Below are 24,324 nucleotides of genomic sequence, written 5' to 3' on the forward strand. Positions count from 1 at the left end.
ATCTCCGCATCACAAAGCCCCTCACTGCACATTACCCACGTAAGACCACGCCTCAGCGGCCCGATGAGGCGGGGCTCCAAGCCACACAGTGGGGGACAGGGACGGGGGATGTGGCATGGGGATGGGAGACGGGGACAGGGATGCCCTGTCCCCACACACAGACTGCCAGGCCCCGGGTCGCTGACGCTGGGTGCTTGAGGAGCAGGGTACACGGGCACTTCACCTGGGCTTTTATGAGGTTGTTTTTCTAAGAACAGAAGAAAGGAGAGTATCGTGATTTATTCCCACTTTTACTGGAAGTTCAGGGCAGCCAGAAACAGAAAACGTGTCCGGCCTCCCAGACTGTCTGCATAGCCCGAGCAGCTGCCCCAAGGACCAAGGTCAATGGGGAGGACCCGGTCGGGGTGACTGAAGATGCTTGTGCCGGGCGGGGCTTCTCACCCGGCACTACTGACATTCGTCGTCAAAGCAGAACCGGAAGGACACATCACAGCAAACCACCAAGTGCAAGAAACCAATGCCTGTCTTCCAACAACGGTCTTGCCAACTCACGGGCCTTCTGGAAAACGGGGGAAATGACACCTTCCACGGTGGGGGGCATTCCTGTCACTGGCTCAAATGTGACTAAAAGTCATCTGTAAAGCGCCCGACGGCCCGGGCTCTGCTGGTCAGAGCTCCGCGTGGACCCACCTCACGGTGCTCTGCTGCCCACATGGAGTTCACCACCTCTGCCCAGGGCACCTTGGAGGCTCACGCTGTGTGGGGACCAGCGGAAGGACCACCCGTGCCCCCTCCCAGAGCTGCACCCCACAAGGTGGAATCCCAGGGGCCACAGGCAAAGCAGGGGCGACCTGGTCTATTCTGATTGGGCAGAATGGCTCACCCACCTGGCCTGTCCAGGACCTGCAAAGGGACGGAGTGCCCGCCATGAGGATGGAGTGAGGACGGGGCAGCCCTCTCCACTCGGCCCACCCAACAGAACCGGCAGAGCACCCGGAGGAATCCTGCCGAGAGCCACGTGCCCCAGGCTCCACAGGGCCAGCTCCCCACCGCCAACCACGGGCCCGGGCACCCCGCCTGCCACTGGCTCCGTCGAATGGAGGCCCTGTGAGCCCACGCCAGGCCTGCGGGAGCGCCCCACAGGCAAAGCCAAGGATCGAGGCCCCCTCCCAAGTCTCCCGCTGACCGTAGCGGGCGTCAGGTGCGGGTGGGCAGCGTCTTGTAGGGGTTCAGGATGCCCTTGGGGTCCAGGAGGGCCTTGAGCTGCTGCATGAGCTGCACGGCCTCGGGTGGCTTGCTGTAGCCAAGGACGTCCTTCTTCTTGAAGCCCAGGCCATGCTCGGCACTGACGCTGCCCCGCTGCCTGGCCGTCCACTCGTACACGTAGGGCTCCAGGATGCCCAGCAGCGACGGGCTGAAGGCCTCTGCCGTCACGTTGAGGTGCAGGTTGCCGTCCCCTGGAGGGACGCGCAGGTCAGGCTGGGCCCCCCTTTCCCGAGAGCCCCCAGCCCCGCCCCTGCCCTGCCTGAAGGCCACCGGAGGAGTGCCGGCCCCACCCACCTCTGCCCTCACAGCCGGCTTCCAGACCTTCACGTCACTGGCCACTGACCTGCTGGTGACCACTCCCCTCCTCTGGGGGCTGCAGCTCCCTTGGCTTCACATACGTTTCTCTCCAAGTTCTCCCCAGCCCCCCATCTCCACCCGCACAGTCTAACCTCCAACCCCTCCCCGAGGGCTCCAGACTGAGAGGAACGAACACCCACCCGACCTGCGAGAGCCCCAGGCTGGACCACCGATGCCTCCACAGACCTGGGTCCCCAGTGCCCAGGAGGTCTCGGACCAGGTGACCTGGGGGCCTCTGACCCTGTGACCTGGGGCTTCTTAGACCCCCTCCCTCCATGTACATTTGTCAAATGCAGGGAGCAAACCAGGGATCCCTCTCCCACCAAAAGTGGTTCCCACTGATACCCTCAGGGTGAAGGCTCTGAAAACAAGGGTCTTTCCCAAGGGAAACACTGCGGGGGGCGGGGGGGGTGGAGATAAGCTTATCTCCACTGACACTCAGATATCCACACCAGCAGCCAGCCTGCATGGGCTTGCAGCACAGTTCACAGGGCCCCCGTGGCCCCAAGGCCATTCCTGGCTGCGGGCTGCGACCCAGCCCCACTCCCACCCTCCCCACCTTCTGCACAGGCAAATCACCCCAACTCGGCCTCAACTAATTCCCACAGATACAAGCCTAAGATACATGAGCCCCAAATTGCAAACACACAGAAAAGAAACCATGATGACCAAGACCTGCAAGGACCTGCGACCTGGTGATTTCCAGAAACGGAAATAAATGTTTCACGTGTTTAAAGAAATGAGAGAGAAAAAAATATAAGACACTGACCAGGGAAAGCTTTTAAATACCCAGGCTGATCTTCTAGAAGTGAAAAATACGGTCACTGAAATGTCAACAAGCAAAGAGAGATTAATGAAATGGAAAACAAATCAAGCACACAGAGGATCAGAGCTACAGACAACAGGAAAGACAGACAGACGCGTGGGGACATCGTGAGCCCTCGACTGAAGCTCCAGAGAGAAGGGGCGGGCGGGGAGAGACGATATTTGCAGAGACCACAGGGGAGCGATTTCTAAAAGCCAAGCCCACCAGACCCCAGCAGGGCATGCCAACGCTCACCTAAACCAAGCAGAGTGAAGCCCAGGAACCCCGAGGAAAAGGGAAAGATCTTAAAAGGAACAAAAAGGAAAAAAATGGACTCCTTTCAATGGAACCACACTCGCTGACAGCTAACTTTGCAGCAACAGAAGTCAAGACGGCAGAATGATGTCTTCAGTCTGCAGAGAACAGAACTGTCAACAGAGAATTTTGAAATCCATCGGAAAAAAAAACACCAAAAAACAAAATTCATACATTTTCAGGTAAATGAAACCCAAGACATGCTGTCACCTACTTTCCCACACTAGAGGCAATTCTAAAGGCAGGGCTGTAACCCCAGGTCAAAGAAGGACCAGAGGTGTGGGTGAGTCTAGACAAACACTGACCTCGTGGAGTAATAACAACAGCACTGCTGCTATCTGGGGCTAAAAAACACGATGGAACACACTCCAAAACACAGTGTGTGACCAGGAGCAGATGGTGACACCAAAATGACAGGGTCCCAAGTGCTGATCAGGGCTTTCAGGGAAACAGAACCAGTAGGACACCTGCAGATGCACGCAATGTACAGAGTGGGGGTTGGGGGGAGGGAGAGGGCTAGGAGGATGGAGGGACAGAGAGAGGTCAATTTTAAGGAACTGGCCCACGACTGTGGGGATGTGGGAGTCCAACCTGCAGGGCGGACCAGCATCTGGAGACCTGGGGACGAGCAGACGCTGCAGCTCGAGTCCAGAGGCTGTGGGGAGAATCCCCTCCCCGTCGGGGGACATCTGTATCTTCCTCTTCAGGCCTTCGACTGCTTAGATGAGGCCCACCCACATCATGGAGGGTAATCTGCTTTACTCAAAGTCTGCCAATTTAAATGTTCATTTCATCTTAAAAATACCTTCACAGCAACATCTAGATTGGTGTCTGACCAAGAATTGGGGCAACACAGCCCAGCCAGGCTGACACACAAGATGAACCACCACACTGTCTGGTAGGGGGATCATGATACTGATTAACTTCCAACCCTGCTAAGGTAGGGCCGCCCTGATAAGGCTACAACTCTAGGGCTACTGCCGAAAGAATAGATAGGCACAATTCCCTCATTAGTAAATGGAAACAAGTTATACGAGAAAAAACACCAACCAAAAGAAGGTAATAAATCAGAGAAAAAGAAATAGAAGAAATGAAGGACAAACAGAAGGCCCAAAGTCAGACGAATCCAGGTCACTGAGTAATTACAGTCTATGTAAGTTACAAAATATGCCACCTCAAAACAGCCTGCTTTGGCATAAGGATTATTTTGAGCTGAAGGCAACTGAAAAGAAACAGGCACAAGAAAAGCTCTCTGCCCTCCGTCCACCTAAAAGCAGGACACGAGTGTGTAAAGGTGTCCCCACATTCCAGCAAGGTCAGGGTACCCACCTGAGACAACTCTGGCCTTGGTCTACACAAGCCTCACGTCCATCAGCCTCCCTGTGTGTTTATGCACCTTCTCACAATTTGCTGCCTAGAAGTTCTGTCCTCTTTCTTCATCTGTACCATCTCCAAAGGTGTACTGTTCTTTGCTAAGATGCCCTCTAAGTCCAAGTTCTAACTGAAACCAAGCAGGACCCTGTGGGGCTCCTGGGCAAGGGAGCCTCTCTGTTCTGCCTCCATGACCTTCCCTGAGCTCCAAAGGGCAGATTCGAACAGCTGCTAATCAGGGAAGGGAGGGGAGGCAGAGACAAGGGAGGGGCGGCCAGGAAACAACAGCGCAGCCTTGGGCCAGGGTCCTGGTCCCTCCTCAAGGGACACACAGAACAGTGTATTTGAGCTCTTTACAGAACTAAAACCCCCAACAAATGGAAGATGTCAGCATTCTTCATTCCAGAAAAGACCACCTGAGGCCAGATCAAAGGCGCGCAGGCCCTGCACACACAACCTAATCTCGTCAGCAACCCCACCCTTGAACCATGGCTATAAAACTCCTCACCAAAACCTCCCGGGTTGGGACCCACAGTTTTTCAGGGCACAAGCCCACTGTGTCCCCCTCTGCCTGGCAAAGCAATAAAGCTATTCTTTTCTACTTCACCCAAAACTCTGTCTCCGAGATTCCATTCGGCACCGGTCACCGAGGCCGAGTTTTCGGCATCAAACTGACAGCCCGCATCCCCTATCTTCAGAATTAGCAGAGGCACCAGGAGAAGCAGAGGGGTCTATTGTCACAGCGAGAGCTCCTCTCGGCAGCCGACAGCCGAGCACGTTCCAGGAAAGGGGCGGCACAGAGTGCACACTTTACCCGGAGGGCCTGCAGGGAGCACACTCTTCTCAGGCACCCACCGAACGGACATGGAAACTGGCTGCACCCTGGGCCAGGGACACGCTGCAACTGAAGATGAGTTCCACCCAGCTCTCTGCCCACAGCACAGTCAACAAGCCCATGATCTTTAAAATGGCTAGAAAACTCCCATATGTTTGGAAATTTAAAGACACAATACTGCCTACCTCATGGGTCAAGGAAGCAATGACAATGGAAATGAGAAAATATTCAGACCCGAAAGATAATGACAGTGCCATCAGACAGGGTGGGACCTGGGGCTTCCCTGGTGGCGCAGCGGTTAAGAATCCGCCTGCAAATGCAGGGGACACGGGTTCGAGCCCTGGTCCGAGAAGATCCCACATGTCGTGGATACAACTAAGCCCGTGAGTCACAACCACTGAAGCCCGCACACCTAGAGCCCATGCTCCACAACTAGAGAAAGCCTACACGCAGCAATGAAGACCCGACGCAGCCAAAAAATAAAATAAATAAATAAATAAATGTAAAAAAAAAAAAAAAGAAAAGAAAAGCACTAAAATCATTAACTTCAGCGGTCTGCTTTTCGTGATTAGCAGTAATATTTTGATATTCGACTACAAAAACTCCTCTATATCCTGGTTCCTCCTTTGCCTCTTTGACGCCGTCCCTCCGAGCTATCTGACAGGTTGCCTCCCATCCTATGTCCTCAGTATGGTCCCCGAATAAAACTTAACTTACAACTTTTAGGTTGTGCATTTTTCTTCAGTCAACAGAGACAAGAAACAAACCAAATGAGCAGTTAAACAGCCCCCCTCCGCAAAGGCTGGACATGGCACAAAGGAAAAGAGGGATAATATGAACAAGGTAATGCCAATACACTCGAAGGCTTAGAAGAGATGGACTAATGCCCAGAAAAAAAATTACCACAACCAATTCTGAAGAAAAGGAAAGCTAGGAGAGCCCTCTAGTTGTTAAAGAAATTTCTCTGTAGTCAATCCCACTCCCCCGCAAAAAAATACCCACAAAAACCTTCAGGCCCAAATACCCTCATTTACAAGTTCTACCAAACATTCAGGGAGAAGGTAATTCCAACCCGACAGACTCTGCCAGAGACGACCCCCAAATCGTTTTAGGACTTTGAGACCAACATCCAGCCTGGACAGAAGAAAGAAGCCTTACAGGACAGGATGGAGAAAGCCCTACACGGGATAAGTAAACGGGATCAAACAAGACACAAAAAGGATTGTGGCCACGCTGGGCTTATCCTGGGACACAGGCCCACTTGCCCTCAGAGGTCTGGAGTGATGAGCCTTGTTGGCTGGTCAAAGGAAAACCAGCACTGGGCACCTGGGCAGGCCCAGGAAAAGCATTTGACAAATCCAATGTTCCTCCTCAATTCTTGAAAGTGGAATCCCTCCACTCAAGCGTTCAGAGCGATGCTGGGCCAGGGCCAGGCCTCCACCGTGTGACCCTTACCGCACCTCTTCAGACCCTCACAAGCCCAGGAGGCACTGCTGAATCCCGCCCTGGAGACATGGATGGAGGCCCCAGCACACCTGCCCTGTGGACGGGGCTCTGAGACGCCCAGTTCCAAAGGCTGCCGGGAATGAAGGGGAATGAAACAGTTCCTTTCATTTTGCATGACTTTTCTGCAAAAAATCATTATCTGAACTGCTTTTAAGATCCTTCTGTCTGAGGAGGGAGGGGTGAGGCCCCTTCATCAAACCCCAAGACCCCCGCGTTCAGGGCCCACCTCCCGCTGGCCCAGCCAAGCCCAGACCTTGCGCTCTGCCTCCGAGACGGCCCCAGAGACCGCGTGGCGAGGACGCGGGTCCTTCCCCCTCCTGGCCCAGGGTCTCCACCCGCACCGCGGGCCGCGCTCACCCAGGTGGCCGTAGCCCACCACGTGCTTGGCGTGCAAGCCGAGGCGGGCCCGCAGGTCGCTCACGAGGTCGTAGAGCCTATCCAGGGGCAGCGAGAGGTCGTACTTGTACACGTAGCCGTCCCGGCTCAGGGCCTCGGTGATCCTCTCCCTCAGGGCCCACAGCATCTGGAAGTGAGGGGACGGGCACGGTCACCTGCGGCGGGCAGGGCAGCGATGCTGCGTTGCTGTGGGGTGACCGCGGGGTTGCGAGGCGAGGAAACCCTCTGGGTGACAGAAACGTTCTGCGTCGTGACAGGTGTGTGGCTTCTGTCCCAGAGTCCACATGGGACAAGGTCCCCGAATGAGGCCACGGGCTGGCCCCCGGGACCCAGGCACCCAGGGCCCCTCTCGGGACAATCAGAACTGATCCCCCATGGGGCCCCAAGCGAGGGTCGGGGGAGAGCAGGTGCGGGAGGACCATGGCAGACAGGGGGACATCCCGGGCCTGGGCTGGGGGACACGGGGAAGGACTGAGGGAGCAGAGAGGCAGGGCGGCCTCATCATGGTCACGCTGTCCTTCGCGAGAACGCCTTCCCTGTCGCGTGAGAGAACAGAGGGCCTGGGAATGCCTGTCCCACTTGGGCCTCATCCCTGCCCTGCCCTAAACCCCCCACTCCCCATTTCAGGAAACCTCTCGGCAAACCAACCTCCTCGGCAAGGCAAAAACTCCTTTCTCTTGCTTTTTTAACATACCCCCAGTGCAATGATCACCCCTGAAATAATAACAATAATTCCTCGCCACCGCGGAACATCCGGGCAGCATCCGGATCTCCCCGGCTCTCTCACAGACTTCTACAGCAGAGGGTCACTCAGCACCTGCTGCCCGCACACAACTGGAGTCCAGCCACATCCCTGCACGGCCGGCCTGAGCCGGCCGGTCCCGCCTGTCCCCTGTGCCCAGAGGCTCCTCGAGCCCCACTCATGTCCATCACGTCCTGGTGCAGCCCCAAGTCCTGCTGCCCCCTTGTCTGCCCACTCCCTCTCACTGTGCTCCAATCCCACCCTCTCCAGAAAGTTCTGTCTGGAACACGGCAGGCACCAGCCCCCTCAGGGCCTTTGTGCACCGCACAGGTAACTCACTCCCCACCCCGCATCCATCTGTGCTCAAAATGTCCCTTCAGGGACTTCCTCCTGACCCCTCACCCACCCAGGAAGGATGCTGGCCCAGCCCCCTCCTGTGTCACCCAGCTGGGCCCCTGGCACCGACGTTTGAGAACGGGGCTGTGGAGCCAGCAGCCCAGACAGGGCAGGACCAGAGGGGCCACCGAGACAGGTGGCACCAACCCCCAGGGATGGGGCACCCAGCCCAGACAGATGGCCCGGCTGGGGACACGTGCTCACGCTCAGCCACAACCCACAATCTAACTGCAGGCGTCACGGGAAGGACGAGGGCCTCAGCCTTCACACACCTTGATCCTCCGCTGATCGGTGGCCAGGGTCCCGTCGGTCACCAGCCCTGAGCCCAGCACCTGCTCCAGGAAGCCGCTCAGCTTCTCCGCATCGTGCCCCGCCCCGGAGCCCGAGGTCTCGATGAGGACGTAGAACGGACTTTCTGGAGGGGGCAGAGGGAAAGCGGAGGGGAAAGCAGTTGGCCAAGAGCTAGGACAGGTCTAGGCCAGCCGCAGCTCTGGTACCCCTGACGGCGCTCATGTTGCCCACAGAGCAGCCGCTGGCTACTCGGGTTGAATTTCAGACAGTTTAAAAATAGGTCTTTCACTGTAAGAGAAGCCAGGCCCCCTGGAGACAGCACAAAGCTGTACTTTTGGTGCCTGGATGGGGTGGGGGCGCCCCAGGGACCCCTCTTACCAAACTGTGTGCTAAAGGGGAGGCCCAGCGCTTTGCAATGGCCGATAACACCCCAGGGGCCCTCCAACCATCCAGAGATCTTCTGTCCCTCCAGGGACCCTTCGCTCCCCACCCCCAGGGACCCTCCGTCTTTCCAACGGTCGTACATGTCTTATTTCTCTACCCTGGACAGGTGGTTTCCTATTTTATACGAAAACAAATGCCTCAGTAAAAACTTAAAGCATAAAGTTCTTTCCACACTTATGACTATTATGGACTGAACTGTGTAACCGCCCACCCCAAATTCCCATGGTGAAGCCCTAATCCACCTCTTATGCGACTGTATTTGGAAATTAGGCCTTTAGAGATGTAATTCAGGTTAACTGAGGTCCTAAGAGTGGGGCCCTGATCTTTCAGGGCTGGTGCCCTCATGGGAATAGGAAGACACTCCAGAGGTCTCTCCCACACACACACAGAAGACGCCCCGTGAGGACTTTCACCAGAACCCAACCCTGATGGAACCCTGGTCTTGGACTTGCAGCCTCCAGAACCAGGGGAAATAAATTTCCTTCTTTAAGGCTGTAGTGTTCTGTTAGGGCAGCCTGGGGTAAGACAACGATCATTTCTTCCGGGTCGATTCCAGAAGTGAAAATACCAAGGTGTACAGCTGCACGGACTTAGCTTTACACAGAGCGCGGACTAAAGACCTGGGCATGACGAGCTCACTGGCAAAGCAGAACGAGCTGGCTGAGCTCCGAGGGCCAGCACTTCATGCGATGACACGTCTCCCAGTGCAGGAGCCGGGGGGGCGCCCCTGAGTGTGCATCTGGCTGTTCCAAAGACCCCAGGGCTACGGCACGACCGACAGCCTTTGACTGAACTCTGGGGGCGCACGTAAAACGAATTTCAGGGAGAATTCTGCTCTCAACAGCTACAGGGACGCCGGAACCGTGGCGACGCTCCCTGCCACCTCCTACTTCACGGACGGGACGGAGGCTCCGATCAGCCCACACATCAAACGGCACAATAGGGGCGGTGGGCGCTGCCAGTGGGCGGGGACAGTACCTTGCACGGGGCAGGCGAGATGGAGGTGGAGCCCGACCAGCTTCATGCACTCGGCGTCCATGAACTCGAATGCGGACAGGATCTCACCCAGCATGCCCCTGCAGGTGCAGAAGGTCTGCAAAACCTCAGCAAAGCCAGGACAGCCTGCAACAGACATGGAAAAAGGACAGTTGAGCTGGTCATGCAGAGGCAGGGCCTCACCTACGGGCCCACCTGAGCCCCCTTTCAAGCAGCAAAACCAACCCGTCTCCTGGCAACGGCGCTGCTGAGCTGGGCAGCCTCGCAGAGCGGGACAAGCCACCCGGGTCAGCCACCACATCGTAGGTCACAGGCATCGAAGAGGAAGAGAAAAGGCTGCCTGAGAGCCCCGACGCTCAGGAAAGCCACTTGGAAAGTCCACAAACACAGGGCCAGCAACGGGCCGCCCCGGAAAACGGCTTAGCTGTGCGTCTCTGACAACACCCAGGGCCCAGCAAGTCATTCAAGGCACATGTACTGACCCCCGAGCTCCCCGTGGTGTCCCGGTGCCTGGAGCTGACCACCAAGCGGCCCAAGGCAGAGAGGGGACGTGGATATGTCAGCAGGCGGGGAGGGGTGGGCACACTTGGCCTTTCAGGGCAGGGATGGGAAGGCACTGAGAGGTCGTGTGGAAGTCAGGGAGGAGGGTCTGGAGAGAAGATCCCGCGAGTGAAGCTTAGGGGCTGAGGCCCAAGGGACACGTGCAGGACCCCCGGCTGGACGCAGGGCTGGACAGGGCGGGTTTGGCGATACATGAACCCCAGCCGCAGGGAGCGTTAGTGAACTGGATACAGATCAGAAGAAACCTTCCAGAATGCATCACAGAGTGAGACAGGATGGAAACTCGGGTGCAGGGAAGACACAGGGAGGGTGGACAGATTGATAGGCTCTATCGTGCGTCTAATCGCAGTCCTGAGAGGGGAGCAAAACGGGGGCAACCGCTGACGACGGGGGGTGGCAGGAAACTTATGGAAGTGGGAGAACCAAGCCATGGGTTTAAGAAGTTCAGGAAACCCAGAGAGAAAAAGAAACGTACTCTCACACACGACATACCGAGACCCATAAAACGCCAAAGGTAAAGAGAAAATCTTTAAATCGGCCAAAGAAAAAGAGAGAGAGTCCCTCAGAGCAGCGGCAGCAGAGGACGGCTGGCTGGCGTCACCAACAGCCACGGAGCCACGCGGAGGGGCGCCCTCAACAGGACGAAAGGGCACAGATGCCAGCCTGTGCTCGCCAGAGTGTCTTCCAAGAATGGGGTGAAAGGGAGATGGTTTGGGACAGACTCAAAGCGAGGACTCAGCAGCAGGCGTCCACGACAGGAAACGACGGAGGACGTGTTCACAAGGCACGTGGCCTCTGCAGGAAGGCCTGACGCAGGGGACGAAGAAAATGGCACGTGTGGAAAATAACAGTAAAAGGACCACCAGAGACCGGAGACTGATGGGCTCAAGACGAGAGCCCGCGCGTGGTGGGAGCCACTGGGGCCCCTGCGTCCCGCCGCCGGGCAAGGTGCCGGGACCTCCCAGAGATGGGCCTCTGGACCAGCAGAGGAGCGGAGGCTGCAGTTAACCTAACGCAGCTGAACGACGGCGGGAAAGGAGATGCAAACAGGTGATGGAGGGATCGGAACAAAGTAGACGTGAGCCCGTTTTTCAAGCCTGCTCTGAAGGGAAGCAGAGAACGTGAACGGCCGGCGAGGGAAATGTCCCAACGCGTTCGCAGAGACAGGTGGTCCAAGACAGGGGAGGCCAGCGGCTGGCTTACAGAGGGGACTAATTACTGCCCCCCCAACCCTGTGATGAACAGACTCATGCCCTTGATCTCGCGCCAAACCACATCATTTCCCTGTGAATCTTACTGCATAAGCTGCCTAAGTAACAAACGCCAGGTGGATAAAACGGGCAAAGCCCCAGTTTTGTTACAGAATAGAGTGTGTGCTCTGCCCAGACCCCACCGTGGACACCAACGAGGCCAGGTCCCAGACCCTTTGGAAACAGCGAGAAGCCCAGAGAAACAGGAGGGACCGCACACGGCAGCTCAGCCTGAGAACCCGCTCGAGAGGCAGACGGAGGGCACCTACCGAGGAAAGCCACGTTCACAGCGCTGGGCTTGGGCGGACACAAGATGGACACGGCGGTGATGACCCCCAGGGTGCCCTCCGACCCGATGAAAAGCTGCTTCAGGTCATAGCCCGTGTTGTCCTTCCGCAGGGATGTGAGGCAGTTAAGGATGGTGCCGTCGGCCAGTACCTGGGAGGGAGCAGAGACGGGCACTCTTGCATCAGCCCACGGCCCCAACAGATGCCCTGGGGAGGCCGACCCAGCCCAGGGCACCCTGAGAAAGCTGAGCCAGTCATCTGCCCCCCGCCCCACCTTGGTCCAGGAACACAGGGGTCCCTAGGGTGGCACCAGGCCTGAAGTCACCCCAACAGGCTGAAAGAGGGGCTTCTCCTCCCCGGGTGCAGTGACGATCCCCACCCCCACCACGATCAGGAACCTCAGGGCCCAGTTCTCAAGGGAAGCTGGCCCAAAGCAGGGCACACCTGGGGTGCCGGAGGGCGCACCCGGGGAGGAGTAGGGCAGAGAGTGGCAGTGCATCAGGCCCCCCACCCCTGCACTGCTCATCCACAGGCCCCGCAGTCATGCTCTGTAGGCCCGTCCTGAGTCTTGCTTGGTTCATTTAGTCAGAAGCTTAGTGAAACAGCTTGTGAAAATGAGAAAGTGAGTTACAATAAAAAATAACCGGCGTCCAGAGGACAAAGCTACAGGAACCTCGTGATTTAGCAGATGCAAGTCGTTCCCTCCTTGGGTAAACGGAGGGCCCTTGCTTTAGAAAGCCCTGAGGTGTGCTTCACAGACTCAACAGCCCTAGGGGTGGTGACAGTGGCGCCACGGGGCTCGTCTGAGCACGAGATACCAGGAAGCTGGAGGGCAGAATGCTGCTGGTCCGGGAAGCTGCTCGGGCTTCCCACGGCAGCTCCTCACAGGGACAGGAGGGCAGTGGACACGCCATCACCTCGTGGGAAGCCAGAAAGCGGGGTGCTTCGTGTAACCCCCAAGGCCCTGGTGGGACCGAGAGGAGACCGGGGCTGGTACAGTGGGAACCTGGATCTCCAGGCTGGGACAAGGCCCCATCCCCGAGGTGGCCTCGTGCACCTGTGCCACCCGGGGCCCAAGAGGGCAGCCCCCATGCTGGGCCTGCACCACCCCAGGTGTCTGCAGGGAGCAAGGGTGGACCTGACAGGGGGTCTCACCCAGAGACCTCGCATGCTGACCACTGGGAAAGTCAGCCACCCTGGGACCGACCTGGGGACCAGAGCGAGCCCAGCCAGGTGTCCCTGGAAGCAGGGCCAGCGCTGAGCCGCGACAGTGTCCCCAGCTCACCACTTCCAGGCCCAGGACCGTCCCCCGCAGCGAGCCGTAGCGCAGCAACCGCAGGCCGCCTGCGTTGGTCGCCACGTTCCCCCCGATGTGGCAGCTGCCCTTCGCCCCGAGGTCCAGCGGCGCGACAAAGCCCCGCTCCTCCACGTACCGGCTCAGCTCCTCCAGGACGCAGCCCGCCTGGCAGACCAGGACCCCTGCCGAGCAACCAGAGCGCCCGTGGGGCTCTCAGCTCAGGGCCCCCAGAAGGGGCGCGCACCGGAACCCGGGCGAGGGGGAAAGGGGCGTGTCCCCCCCTCCCCAGAAGATGCCTTCATGAGAAAAGAAAAACAACAGTGAGGCGAAATGGAGGAGAAACACGCCACACACACCACCCACACCCACGCCCACGCGCTTATTACGCCAGGGAGCCGCAAGCGGAGGGCTGCTACGAGGCCGTGGCCCTCGACCGTGGGGGTGATTCTGCCCCTGGGGACACGTGACAATCCTGGAGGCGATCTGGGCTGGAGGGGCCGCTGGCATCGAGTGGGTGGAGGCCAGGGTGCTGCTCGACACCGCCCAGTGTCCAGGTGCCCCTGCCAGACAGCACGATCCACCCGTATGTCCTGCCCGAGGCACCAACTCGCCGTTGGGGAGCCCCGAGCTTCATGAGCACGGAGCGCCTTAGACGCCTTGCACGCCCCGGGAAGGGCCGGCACGGCCAGGAAATGTCAATCTGAAGGGGCCGCAGGAACAGGTCAAGCCCAGGAGGTGAGTCATCCCAGTAACCAACTAAATAACAACCCCCCTCCAGACGCACCCGGGGGCCCGGCTCGGGTGGAGTGGTGGTGGCGTCTGGGCCCCCCCCAGGCCCGGGTTCCCCACGGCCCAGCCCCGCAGCTGAGAGGGATGGTCCTGACGACAGCTGGCCTTACCAGACACGTTGTGGAAGCTGACGATCTGGTTCATGAGGGCGGTGGACACGATGATCTCATCAAAGACGGGGGTACTGCCCCCCACCATGCCCGTGTTGCCCCCCTGTGGGCTCACGGCCAGGTTCCTCTCGTGACAGTACCTGGGACACGCACAGGACCAGCGTCAGGGCCTTTCCCACACCACCGGCCCGGGGGACACTCTCGGGGCCCTCCTGCCGCAGCCTCGAGGGGGTGCCTCCTCGGCCCCCACGCACAGTGGGAGTCTGACAGGACAAACGTCCATCACACAGCCACCTGGGGAGCTGGCGGCCAGCATCTTCCCAGAGCACGGCTGAGGCCCCGGCTGCCCTGCGATGCCAGTCCTCCAAGTACAGACAGTCCGAGCAACAGCTGCAGCCCTCCCTGTTACCTGAAGAACCGCAGCCCCCAGGCACTTGGGGCTCCCTCCCACCTCCACGCCCCACGTCTCCTCTCTCCTTTAACCTTGGCCGCATGCCCTTCCCTCGCCCACCACCCTCCAGACCTACATCAGACTCATCAGTAGCACCTCGTCCCCAACCAGGCTCCCGCTGTGCAAAGGCCTGAAGCGACAAGCGCCCCATTGGGTCAGGATTTGGGCAGCAGGGCACATGCCCCGAGAGGCAGGCTGCCCACGTGCGTCAAAAACGCCGCCTGCCGGGCTCCCCTGGTGGCACAGTGGTTGAGAGACCGCCTGCCGATGCAGGGTACATGGGTTCATGCCCCGGTCTGGGAAGATCCCACATGCCGCGGAGCAGCTGGGCCCGTGAGCCATGGCTGCTGAGCGTGCGCATCCGGAGCCTGTGCTCCGCAACGGGAGAGGCCACAACAGTGAGAGGCCCACGTACCGCAAAAAAAAAAAAAAAAAAAAGTCACCTGCCATGCAGTCAGCCTCCAGCCGTGGCTCTGACAGAGAAGGCCGGGGCGCCCGCCCACCTGCCAGCTATTCTGAAGCACTGGACACACCTCAACGTGCCACCATGGGGACAAAGCACTCACAGGGCGCACACCTTCCATGCAATGACAGAGGCGTGGAAGAATAATTAGCAACAAGAAATGGGCACGGATATTGCCAAACGGAAGGGAAAAAAGACTCTGACACTGTAGATACAACGTGGTAACATTTAAAAACCCTCACCCCCGCGAGAAAGATGCTGAGCTAACACACCAAAATGTCACCGGTGGTTTTCTTTGAGGGGAAATTACTGGCTGCTTTCGCATTTTTTTTCTTTATGGTTTTGTACGTTTTCCAATTTTTCTATAATCAACACGAGAACGTATTGATACAAAACATCAAAGAACACATTTCTCAAAAGGTCCGTCTCCTTCCCTGCCCTGCCCTTCGAGTCTGCAGCCGCTCCCCACCCAAGGCCCAGCTGGTACCCCAAGGGTCCAAGATTCCGGGCTCAGCCCTGCTCAGGCTGGCACTGCCCCCGCCACCTCCCCGGCCCCGGTCACTGTCCACTTCACGGGGTCTGCCTGCTCTGTGTCCTGTGCCTGTGAGGAAACCATGGGTGAGCAACGCAGGAGGGAGGGTGGGCAGGGCGTGTACCTGAGGATGTGCGCCACCTCCTGGGACGTCCGGGGCCTCAGCAGCACCTTGCTGGAGCCTGCAAGACAGAAGCCGCGTGGTCACCCCGCGGCAGGGCTGCGTCCCACCTCCTGGCGGAGCTGGCCCACAAACCTCAAGGACCAAAACCCGACGGCAGGAGCGGCCCGTCTCCAGCTGGAGGGGGCGGAGGGCCAGCGGGTGGTGGTCTGTGGTCCTGAGCTGGGCCCTGGGAAGCAGGCTGGCAGGGCCCCAGGGTAGGGGCGTCTGCCCGCCTTCCCCACTGAAGGTTACTGGGTTTCCCTTGTAATTTAATACGGGTCTCGCGCAGAGACACTTGAGGCTACGTCGATACCCTGTCGCCCCGCAAACGGTCGCCTGTGAATCATCCTTACCTGAATCTGTTCTCAGGACAGGTACCAGAGGTGATGTTTCTAAATGCATCCATCCCCTTCCCTCTCATGTATTTGTGTCCTTGGCTATTTAATCACAGCCGGGCGGGCTCATGGGTTCTTAGGTTGTTCATTGGTTACAACTCTTTGCTGCCACGATTTATTTGATGTCCAGCGTGGCCTCGTCTGTCGGCATTGCTGACCACTGTCTCCAAGACAATCAAGTGTCTTCCCACCCTTTCAATTTTGTGGGAAGTATCAGTACTTTAAGTGGCTAAGAGGCTGCAGGAGGGCAGCAGGGCATCTAGCAGGTGTTCCTGCTGGCCAGCGATTTCATGGAGCTCTGAGAGCGGGCTGTGGTTGCTACCTTACCCTTTTTATTCTGAAAGCCATTTCTCACTTGCTGTTCATCAAATGGACTGTGCCTGCCCAGGCAGCTGGCTGTTTGGCACCCAGATCCTTCAGGACAGCACAGTCCAGGGACCCTGGTCACCCCCGAGGCTCTGTCGGTTTCACTCACACACTGTTTCTCAGCAACACCTGAGCGCCCACCCTCTGTGCCCTGTGATGGGCACAGAGAATAAAAACAGACGAGTTCTCCCGCCCCTGGGAAGTTTACTTTCTCACGGGGGAAAGGATAAGAAAACGGTCCAACGTGTTAATAAGGGGAGCCTACAAAGAGAACGGAGCCCAGAGCAGAGAATCATCAGAGGCAATTCGGGGGAACCGCCCAGGACTGGAGGGAAGGAGTGTCCAGCCCGGACAGGCCGGGACGCGCAGGCCAGTGAGGGGACAGGTGGAAAGCCCGGCTGCACAGGCTCCGGACACCACCCCGCTGCGGCCTTCCTCCCTCTCAGCACCCTCACAGTGCTCTGGGGCTGTCCCTGCAGGGGGACCGCCCTGGATCCAGGCTCGCTCAGCACCCCACCCACCACCTGCAGCATCCCAGCGTTTCCAGATGCCTCACTCCCATCCGCTTTCCTGGCCTCCTGGCGCAGCTGCTCCGGCACTCCCGCCTCTTGTCTCTGCTTCCCCTGCAGCCCTAGGGCACTGACCCCTCTCCCTCCCTCAGGATGCCTCCGGGCTTGGGGTGCGAGGAGCCCTCCTCCCCTGGGGCCTCGTCCAGGCGCCCTCCTCACGCACACAAACCTGGCGGCGCCCCGGGTTCTCGGTCTCCCAGCGAGTCCTGGGGATGTCAGTGCCCACCGACCTCAGGGTCAGCACAGCATGCCAGGCTGCCGCCCCCTGCATGTGTCGTATGTCGGGGCTGCTTGCACACGACGGGGCAGAGCTGAGGCCCAGGACCTCCTGCCCGCCCTCTGCAGGAGCCTGCTGGCCGGGCCATGGAGACTGTCAACAGCAGGACTGAGACCTGGCCTCGGGGCGTCCAGTGGCCCGCAGAACAGGCTGCCCCCGCTCCAGCATCCGCACAACCCCTGGGACTGTGGCCCCCCGACGCTTCCTCGAGGACGTCCCTCCTGTCCCTGTGTCATCCACGTTTCCCTCTCCACCTGCTCATCCCCGATGACACCACAAACCTGCTGAGACGGCGCTCTCATCCTAGAACTAAAGACGAAAAGTCCCTTCACTTGACCCCCAAGCCCTGCAAGCCTCACCCACTTCTCTGACCCTCCTGGCCCCTCACACCCCAGGACCGGCTCCAGGGGCGCATGCATCCCCTTCACACCATGGAGAACCTCCCACGTGTCCCCAAGGATGCCCATGTGGCCCGTCTCAGCCTGTCCGTGCGGCCGCATCTGACCCCACGACCCCACCTCCCTGCCTTTCTTCCCCCGGCCCCTGGTGCCACGCCCCTTCGGCGGGCCCCTCGCCCCTCCACTGGACACAGCGGTCATCAGCCTCCTCGGAAGGCCGTTGCTTCCCCGCCCTAGACCTCAGACTAGCTTGCTCCACGGCCCGACAGGCCCCCTTGCGTGGCCACAGGAACACGTCCAAACCCAAACTCCTGGTTCTCCCTGCACAGATCCACCCTCCTCCGGTCACTCTCCGCATCAACTCAGCAGACGGGTCCAGTTTTTGCTACTGCTCAGGCCAAATGTCCCTGCGTGCCTGCCGACGTTCCCTCACACCCTCATCCAGCCGTCAGCCAACCTCCCTTCCAGACACACCTGAGCCAACCGTTACTCAGCGGCCAGCCCCCCGCCCGGGCACCCGGGCCCTCGCACACCCACTGCGGCCCCCTCCGCCGTGGCCCTCCGGCCGCACTCCCCATCAGCGGGCAGGAAAGGTCAGGACACACAGGGCCCTCGAGGCCTCGCTGACCCGCCCCTCCCCGACCTCCTCCCGCCAGCCATCCACTCGGGCCGCTCATGCGGTCTCAGGTCTCATGGCTCCTCCAAGGAGCCCAGTGCAGCCCTGCTCTGAGGCTTTGGCTGGCTGTCCCTGCTCTAGGCACGCCCTTCCAGAGGCTTTCCCAGGTCGGAGAAAATGGCCTGTGCTGGGGGGGCCTCCAGGGCGCTCACGGCCATGTGGAGCGCAGCCCAGCCCCTGCTCCTGCTGCCACCCCCAGGTCAGCCTCCTGTCCCTCTGCACATCCAGGGCCCCAGCCTTTCACTCGGTGCAGGCGCAAAGTTTGCAGGGTTAACCCATGAGCGAGTGGTCTAAGTTTTGAAGGAAGAAATGTTCAATAAGCTTCCATTTCAAATAAAATCTCACTTTTTAAGAAAAATTAAAAGACCCTAATCAGCTTTTGCTAGCTTACATTTTCTACGTAACTCTGAGATTAAAATGATCAAAAATTTAGACAGGCTTTCTCTCCAAAAGAAAGCCGCATAAAGGGGTATTTAGACAAAAATTCACCAAGTACCCCAACAGACGCCCACTGAGCAGCCGCTGGGCCCTGAGCCCTTGGACTCACAGCTGAGCAGGCCCAGCGCGGCCCCCCGAACTCAAGGAGACAGGAAGCCCGCAGGGGTCCTCCACATGGGCACGCAGGGCAGGCTGCCCACTGCCCAGCCCCCAGGTAGGTGGCTGATGGGGAGGAAGGCCCCCAGGAGACTGCAGCCGCCGCCGGCTCAGGACACCCCAGAGCATGGGCACGCGGGCCTCGGGGACGAGCAGGTGGGGCGCCCTGCGTGGGGCTGGGCACTGAGGTCTGTCCGCCCAGACAGTAGCACCAAGGCGGGACCGCGACCGGCCTGGCGGAGCGGGGGCGGGCATCACCCTCTCCGGCCTCCAGGATCACTGCCTGCTGGGCGGGGCCTCTCAGCAGGGCAGTGCCGCCCCTGTGGGCAGGGCGGGGCTGGACGCCCTTCCACTCGAGGGCGCCCCAGCAGAGAAGTAGAGCCGAAGGTTGTCCAACGTCTCGGGCCTCCCACAGGGGCAGGACCGCCCCGTTATCTGCGCCTCCGCCCCAGTTCCACTCGCTCAAGACTCTGCACTGTGGTTTGGAACCTCACTCGGAGGTTTTCCCGCCGGCAGCACAGCCCTCAGAGTGTCCGAGTCAACAGCACAGCACACCCTCCACTACTCTTTTTCAGACCCGAGTGCGCTGGATCCAGGCCCAGCCTGAGGACCTGGCCGCCCAGCGTGTCCTGGAATTACAGGTTTAAATATGCCCCCACGTTGTAAATTGCCTGTCTTCTAGCTCTCCTTAATATTGTAGCAAGAACATCACGGAAGTAGGTCACGTAATCTCTGAAATCATTTCAGAAGAGAACACAGGGTATTAGGAAATCTCTGTTATCAAGAGGGTGCGCTGGGTCCAGGAGGAGAAGCGCTGGTACAGTGGAGGAGAGGAAGCTGCACTGGGGAGAACAGGCCTCCCAGAAGATGCGTCCACCTCCCAGAAGATGCGTCCACCTCCCACCCCTCAGAACCCACGAACGTGACCGTATTCGGATAAAGCGTCTTTACAGGTGTAATTAAGGATCTTTGAGATGAGATCATCCTGATTAGGGTGGGACCTCAATCCAAGGACAGGCATCCTCACAGGAGAATGGAGAGGGGACACAGGGGAGAGGCCTGAGGCAGAGACTGGAGTGATGCTGTCACGAGCCGAGGTCTCCTGGAGCCCCCGAGAGCTGGAAGAGGCAGCCTGCACACCCACCGCGGCCGGTCACAGCGCAGGCCCCCTGGAGGGAGCCCTGCCCACGCCTGGATCTCAGACTCTGGCCTTGAGAACGGAGAGGATAAATGTGTCGTTTTGAGCCTGGTTTGTGGTTCTTTGTTACACAGGTGGCCCCGGGAGACTAATGCAGGCGCTGAGGGGAAGTGAGCAGTAGTTAACACACACACCCACCTCTGAGCAGCTGGCGGGGGGGGGGGGGGGGGGGGGGGGGCGGGGGGGAGGCGCTGTTTCATCTTTTAATGTGTAGACATCGTGCATAAGAAAAGCGTTATGTGCCACCACCCAGAGCTCCTCACCGGCCTCACCTCAACTCACGCTGTTTCTCAAGCCCACCCACCCCGCCAAGTGTGAAGCATGAACAGACCCTTACTCACCCCGGACCGTCCTCAGCCAGTCCACATTGGGGGCCTCCAGCTCCTCTGGGTCTGTGATGACCCTGCCAGGGACGATGCGCTCCAGGGCAGCCAGGTCGTCCTCAGACACCACGGAGAAGGGCAGCCGCCGCACGGAGTAGCGCTCCCGGGTCAGCACCACCTCGGGAGCACAGGAGAATGCCGAGGAGCTGCCTCTTCGAACGAGGGGGCTGGTGCCCGTGGCCCCCCAAGGGCTGCCTGTCCCAGGGATCCTGGACGCCCCTGCCCATGTCCTCTGCTGTGCGGAGACTCCCTGAGGGCAGGCCGCCTGCCACCAGAAGAGCCACGCAGGCCGCCTGGGTGCCAGACGGGACATCATCGCTCCTGCCCTGAAAAGCAAGTGACTGGACCTGGAACTCTGGAATACTACAGAGCAACGGAAAGGGAAGCACCTGCTGGGAAGAGACCTCGGCAGAGCCCAGGCCCAGGAAAGGTCCAGAAACAGACAACACTTTCCACAGTGGTGGTGGCGGAGTGAGATTGGGCCACCCGGGAGATGTGGGCTGGGGGGGGACAAGGGACACGAGGCCTTCACCCTGATGCAGTGTGCAGTCACCTCCTGACAAGTCACTGAGATGTACGCCCTTGGCTGAGGCTCCCCCTGGGTGTCAGCTTGTAACACCTGCAACAACCGTATCTCCCTTTCACCCCCCTTCCTTCAGAACAAACCAGGAGTTAAGGTGCTAAAAGGAAAGGGACAGATACCACTGAATTGTACACTTAAAAATGGTTAATATGATAAATCTTATGTTTCGTGGATATGTTACAAGTTTAAGAACCACGGAATCAAAGAAAGTGGGGGCGGGGGGAAGCTCCTCTGGCTGCCCACGGTGGGAGAGCCGGGATTCGCACAAACGCCACGCAGCCCTGCAGCCCCCCGGAGAGGCGGGAGGGGTGCAGCAGCCGTTTTCTGGATACTTCCACGTCACCTGATGCTCAGACAACCTGAGTCGGCACCGAGGGCAGCGTTCGCGCGTGGGTTCACACCCGCTGTGTGACCCTGAGAAAACGAACGAGCCTCTCTGTGCCTTGATGCAGCATGTGCCTCACCGGTGGGGATGAGGATTAAATGAACCACGGACGGTGACCCTCACCGTTAGGGGGTACGCAGTACAGGTGGGCGAGCTCAGGAAAGGAACTCTCTGGGACCCCCGACGGGGACCAGGAGCTTGGGGCCACGGCCGTCGGGCCAGCCCACAGGTGACCACCCGGGGCCAGGAGGGGCCCCCCCGGCTGGGAAGCAACGGCTAATCGCGGTGGCCCCGGCGCACCCGAGGGCGCTGAGTCACCCCGGCTCTTCCGGAGGGGCCGGGGCGCGCGGCCTGCGCGATCACATGACGGGACCCGCCCGGGCGGTCGGACCCAAGGACCCCGCGGGCGCCCGCCGCGCCGCAATTGCGCGCGCCCGCCGCCCCGGACCCGCGCCCCGCAGCCCCGCAGCCCCTCAGCCCGGACCCCGAGCGGCCGCGCGCACGCACTCACGTCCGCGTCCCCGCCGCAGGCCTCGCGCCGCCGCAGCCAGAGTGGGCTGGACGGGCGGGACTGCGCCTGCGCCGGAGGCCTCCCGCCCCGCCCCCGACCCCGGGCCCCGTCCCCGCCCCCGGGCCCCGCCCCTGATGCCTCCAGCCCCCTGCGCCCTGGTGCGCAGCTTGATCCAGCTTCCACGTGGGGTCAGCTGGCCTTGACCCGCGTTGGCACCGGCTAGTGGGGGTCCCAGCGCACCCTCCCACCCCTTCCACGAGGACTGGCCCCGGGTGAGAGCGTAACTGCTCACTCCTTCGTCCTACGGGCGGTCCCCAGGGGACTCTGGCTCACCCCCCTCCTCTGCCCCAGGGACGCCCGGGCCCCCACTCTGGCAGAAGGGCAGACATCTCTGCAGGTCAGGTACGCACTGCAGGCAGGCCGAACCCGAGGAGCTCCAGAAGCTGCCTGCCCAAGCATTCTTCAGTGATGGGGCCTCAGAGGAGCTGGGCTGGGTTGGTGACCCGGCCGCAGGAAGGCCTGAACCACACCAGGAGGGAAGAAGCCTCTCCGGCCTGCTGCCTCCTCCGGCCCCTTCAGGTTTGCACCTGCCCGGTGCTGGGCTGCCGTCTGCAGCTCCAGTGCATCCACCCAAGGGGGACAAAGGGAGGGGGGAAGCTTCCGGGCTGAGGGATGTTCCTCACCCCAGCAGCACGGGTGCCAGTTCCCAGCCGCATCACGTTCCCTCAGGGGTGCCCCAGCTCCATGGGGCACCCCTTCCCGGGGCTCCTGAGGCCCAGGGCCACCCAAGTAACACCTGCTCTAGGTGGCCGTGAGGCCGGCCCTCCTCCGAGCTCTGAATCCTAATCAGCGCCCCTCCTCCAAGCAGCCAAACCCAGACTCCAACTTCCTCCCCCTACCCTGCCCCCACCCCTCGCCGACTTAGGGATGGCAGCCACTTCCTCCAGTGGCTGTTACCTCAGTGCTCCCTTTTTGCTCTTTCAGCCCTGGAATACCCTCAATTACATTGTTACAATAACTAACACAGTCCCTAGTACCCAGAGTAGAGTTCTCTTCCCACCCTCTGGCCCCCACGTGTCCTACCAAGGCATCTCCAGTACGTGTCTGGCTCATCAGTCCCAGAGTTCTTGGTGAGGCAGACAGGAGGGATGTTCTGTGGGATGCTAGGATGACGACCCGTGGCCCGGGGACTGCAGAGAGCGAGCGTGTGTACGTGGCCCAAGGCAGGGCCGCGACGGTGTGCTGCCAGCTCGACCAAGTATCAACAGAACAAAGATTCCGGTGGTCCCTGCATATTGGCACTGGCCAGATCAACAACTACCTGCCACCTGCCAAGAGCGTACATTCTGCTCTGGTAACCATGCCCTGCCAGGAACAGCAGCTGCAGCGGGGTCTCACCCACATCTTCAGTAAACCATACTCCTTAAGACCTGCCCACCTCTTCCCAGGTAAGTTAAGTTAATGGGGTGCGCTAGGAACATCACCCCTGACCTTCCCGCGAGGAGACATCCTGCCTTTGGATTATGCCCTGGCAGGGAGAGGACACTCCAGGCCTTCCACCTGGCCCTTCCTACCGTGACGACCCTCACTCCACAGGTCAACGTGGCCATCCTGCCAGCCATTACGTCTATTTCAATGACATACTCAGGCACTGGGAAGATAACCACAGAGGGGCCTGTGGACCCATCCAGACAAACATTACCTAACCACCTGATTGCCGTGGGCCCTCACTTTGACCAGACCAATGGCATCCTGGACCTCTGGGAATCAGCAACAGTGCAGATTAGCACCCCACCCCCAAAACAAAGAGCTGGTGCCTCCTTTTCCCAGGCAGGCAGCCCTGGTGTGCGTGGAGCAAGATGGTGCAGGGAGAGGAAAGTCACAGGCCTTCCTCCAGAGCCGAAGGCTCCCCTCCAGCCACGGACCCGAGTCTGTGAACCAGGCTTCATCTGGAAAATGGTTGCCTGGCGGTGCTCTCCCAACCCACTGTGACCAGGCTGGGTTTCTGGACCCTGACCGTTAGAACTCGTCAAGGGAACATCCTAAGAGTTGTTTAGTTCCCACAGGGCCTTGGCGCCCAAGCAGGCCTAGAGGGTGAAACTTCTGTTCCAAAGGAAGCGCCTTAAGCCTCTAGAAAGCAACCCACAGCACTCTAGCCACTTTATCTTTCCTGTGAGCTTGGGGACCAACTTGTGACGCCACGACACAGCTGAGGCCCAAGGCTGTCCACCAAGGTGCGGCCGGGGGTCCTGCCCAGGCTGGTGGCAGTGACACACCCCCTCTGGTCCACTGCACATCCCCTTCAAAATGCCACACAGGATGTACTTCTCATCTCCGGACACGATGAAGTTTTATTGTTTCCCGAA

General features: G+C 59.6%; 1 protein-coding gene across 5 annotated transcripts; it reads right to left on the reverse strand.

Annotated features, from left to right (window-relative positions):
* Positions 1-274: 274 nt before the first annotated feature.
* Positions 275-22,017, reverse strand: D2HGDH (D-2-hydroxyglutarate dehydrogenase). Of its 5 annotated transcripts, none has more exons than XM_060151572.1 (10): positions 21,959-22,017; positions 20,438-20,805; positions 15,585-15,642; positions 14,015-14,154; positions 13,104-13,297; positions 11,801-11,969; positions 9,703-9,846; positions 8,262-8,404; positions 6,813-6,978; positions 275-1,457 (listed from the first exon to the last, which is right to left on the reverse strand). In XM_060151572.1, exons 2-10 carry the CDS (start codon positions 20,793-20,795, stop codon positions 1,198-1,200), a joined length of 1,632 nt encoding a protein of 543 aa, XP_060007555.1. In that variant the 5' UTR covers positions 20,796-20,805; positions 21,959-22,017; the 3' UTR covers positions 275-1,197. The 5 variants fall into 5 exon arrangements, with proteins under 5 accessions (XP_060007555.1, XP_060007558.1, XP_060007557.1 ...); XM_060151575.1 differs by having other exon boundaries at positions 20,438-20,800; positions 21,959-21,981; XM_060151574.1 differs by having other exon boundaries at positions 21,955-21,980.
* Positions 22,018-24,324: the final 2,307 nt, after the last annotated feature.

This window comes from Lagenorhynchus albirostris, chromosome 6 (genome assembly GCF_949774975.1).
Source record: "Lagenorhynchus albirostris chromosome 6, mLagAlb1.1, whole genome shotgun sequence".
NCBI classification, from domain to species: domain Eukaryota; kingdom Metazoa; phylum Chordata; class Mammalia; order Artiodactyla; family Delphinidae; genus Lagenorhynchus; species Lagenorhynchus albirostris.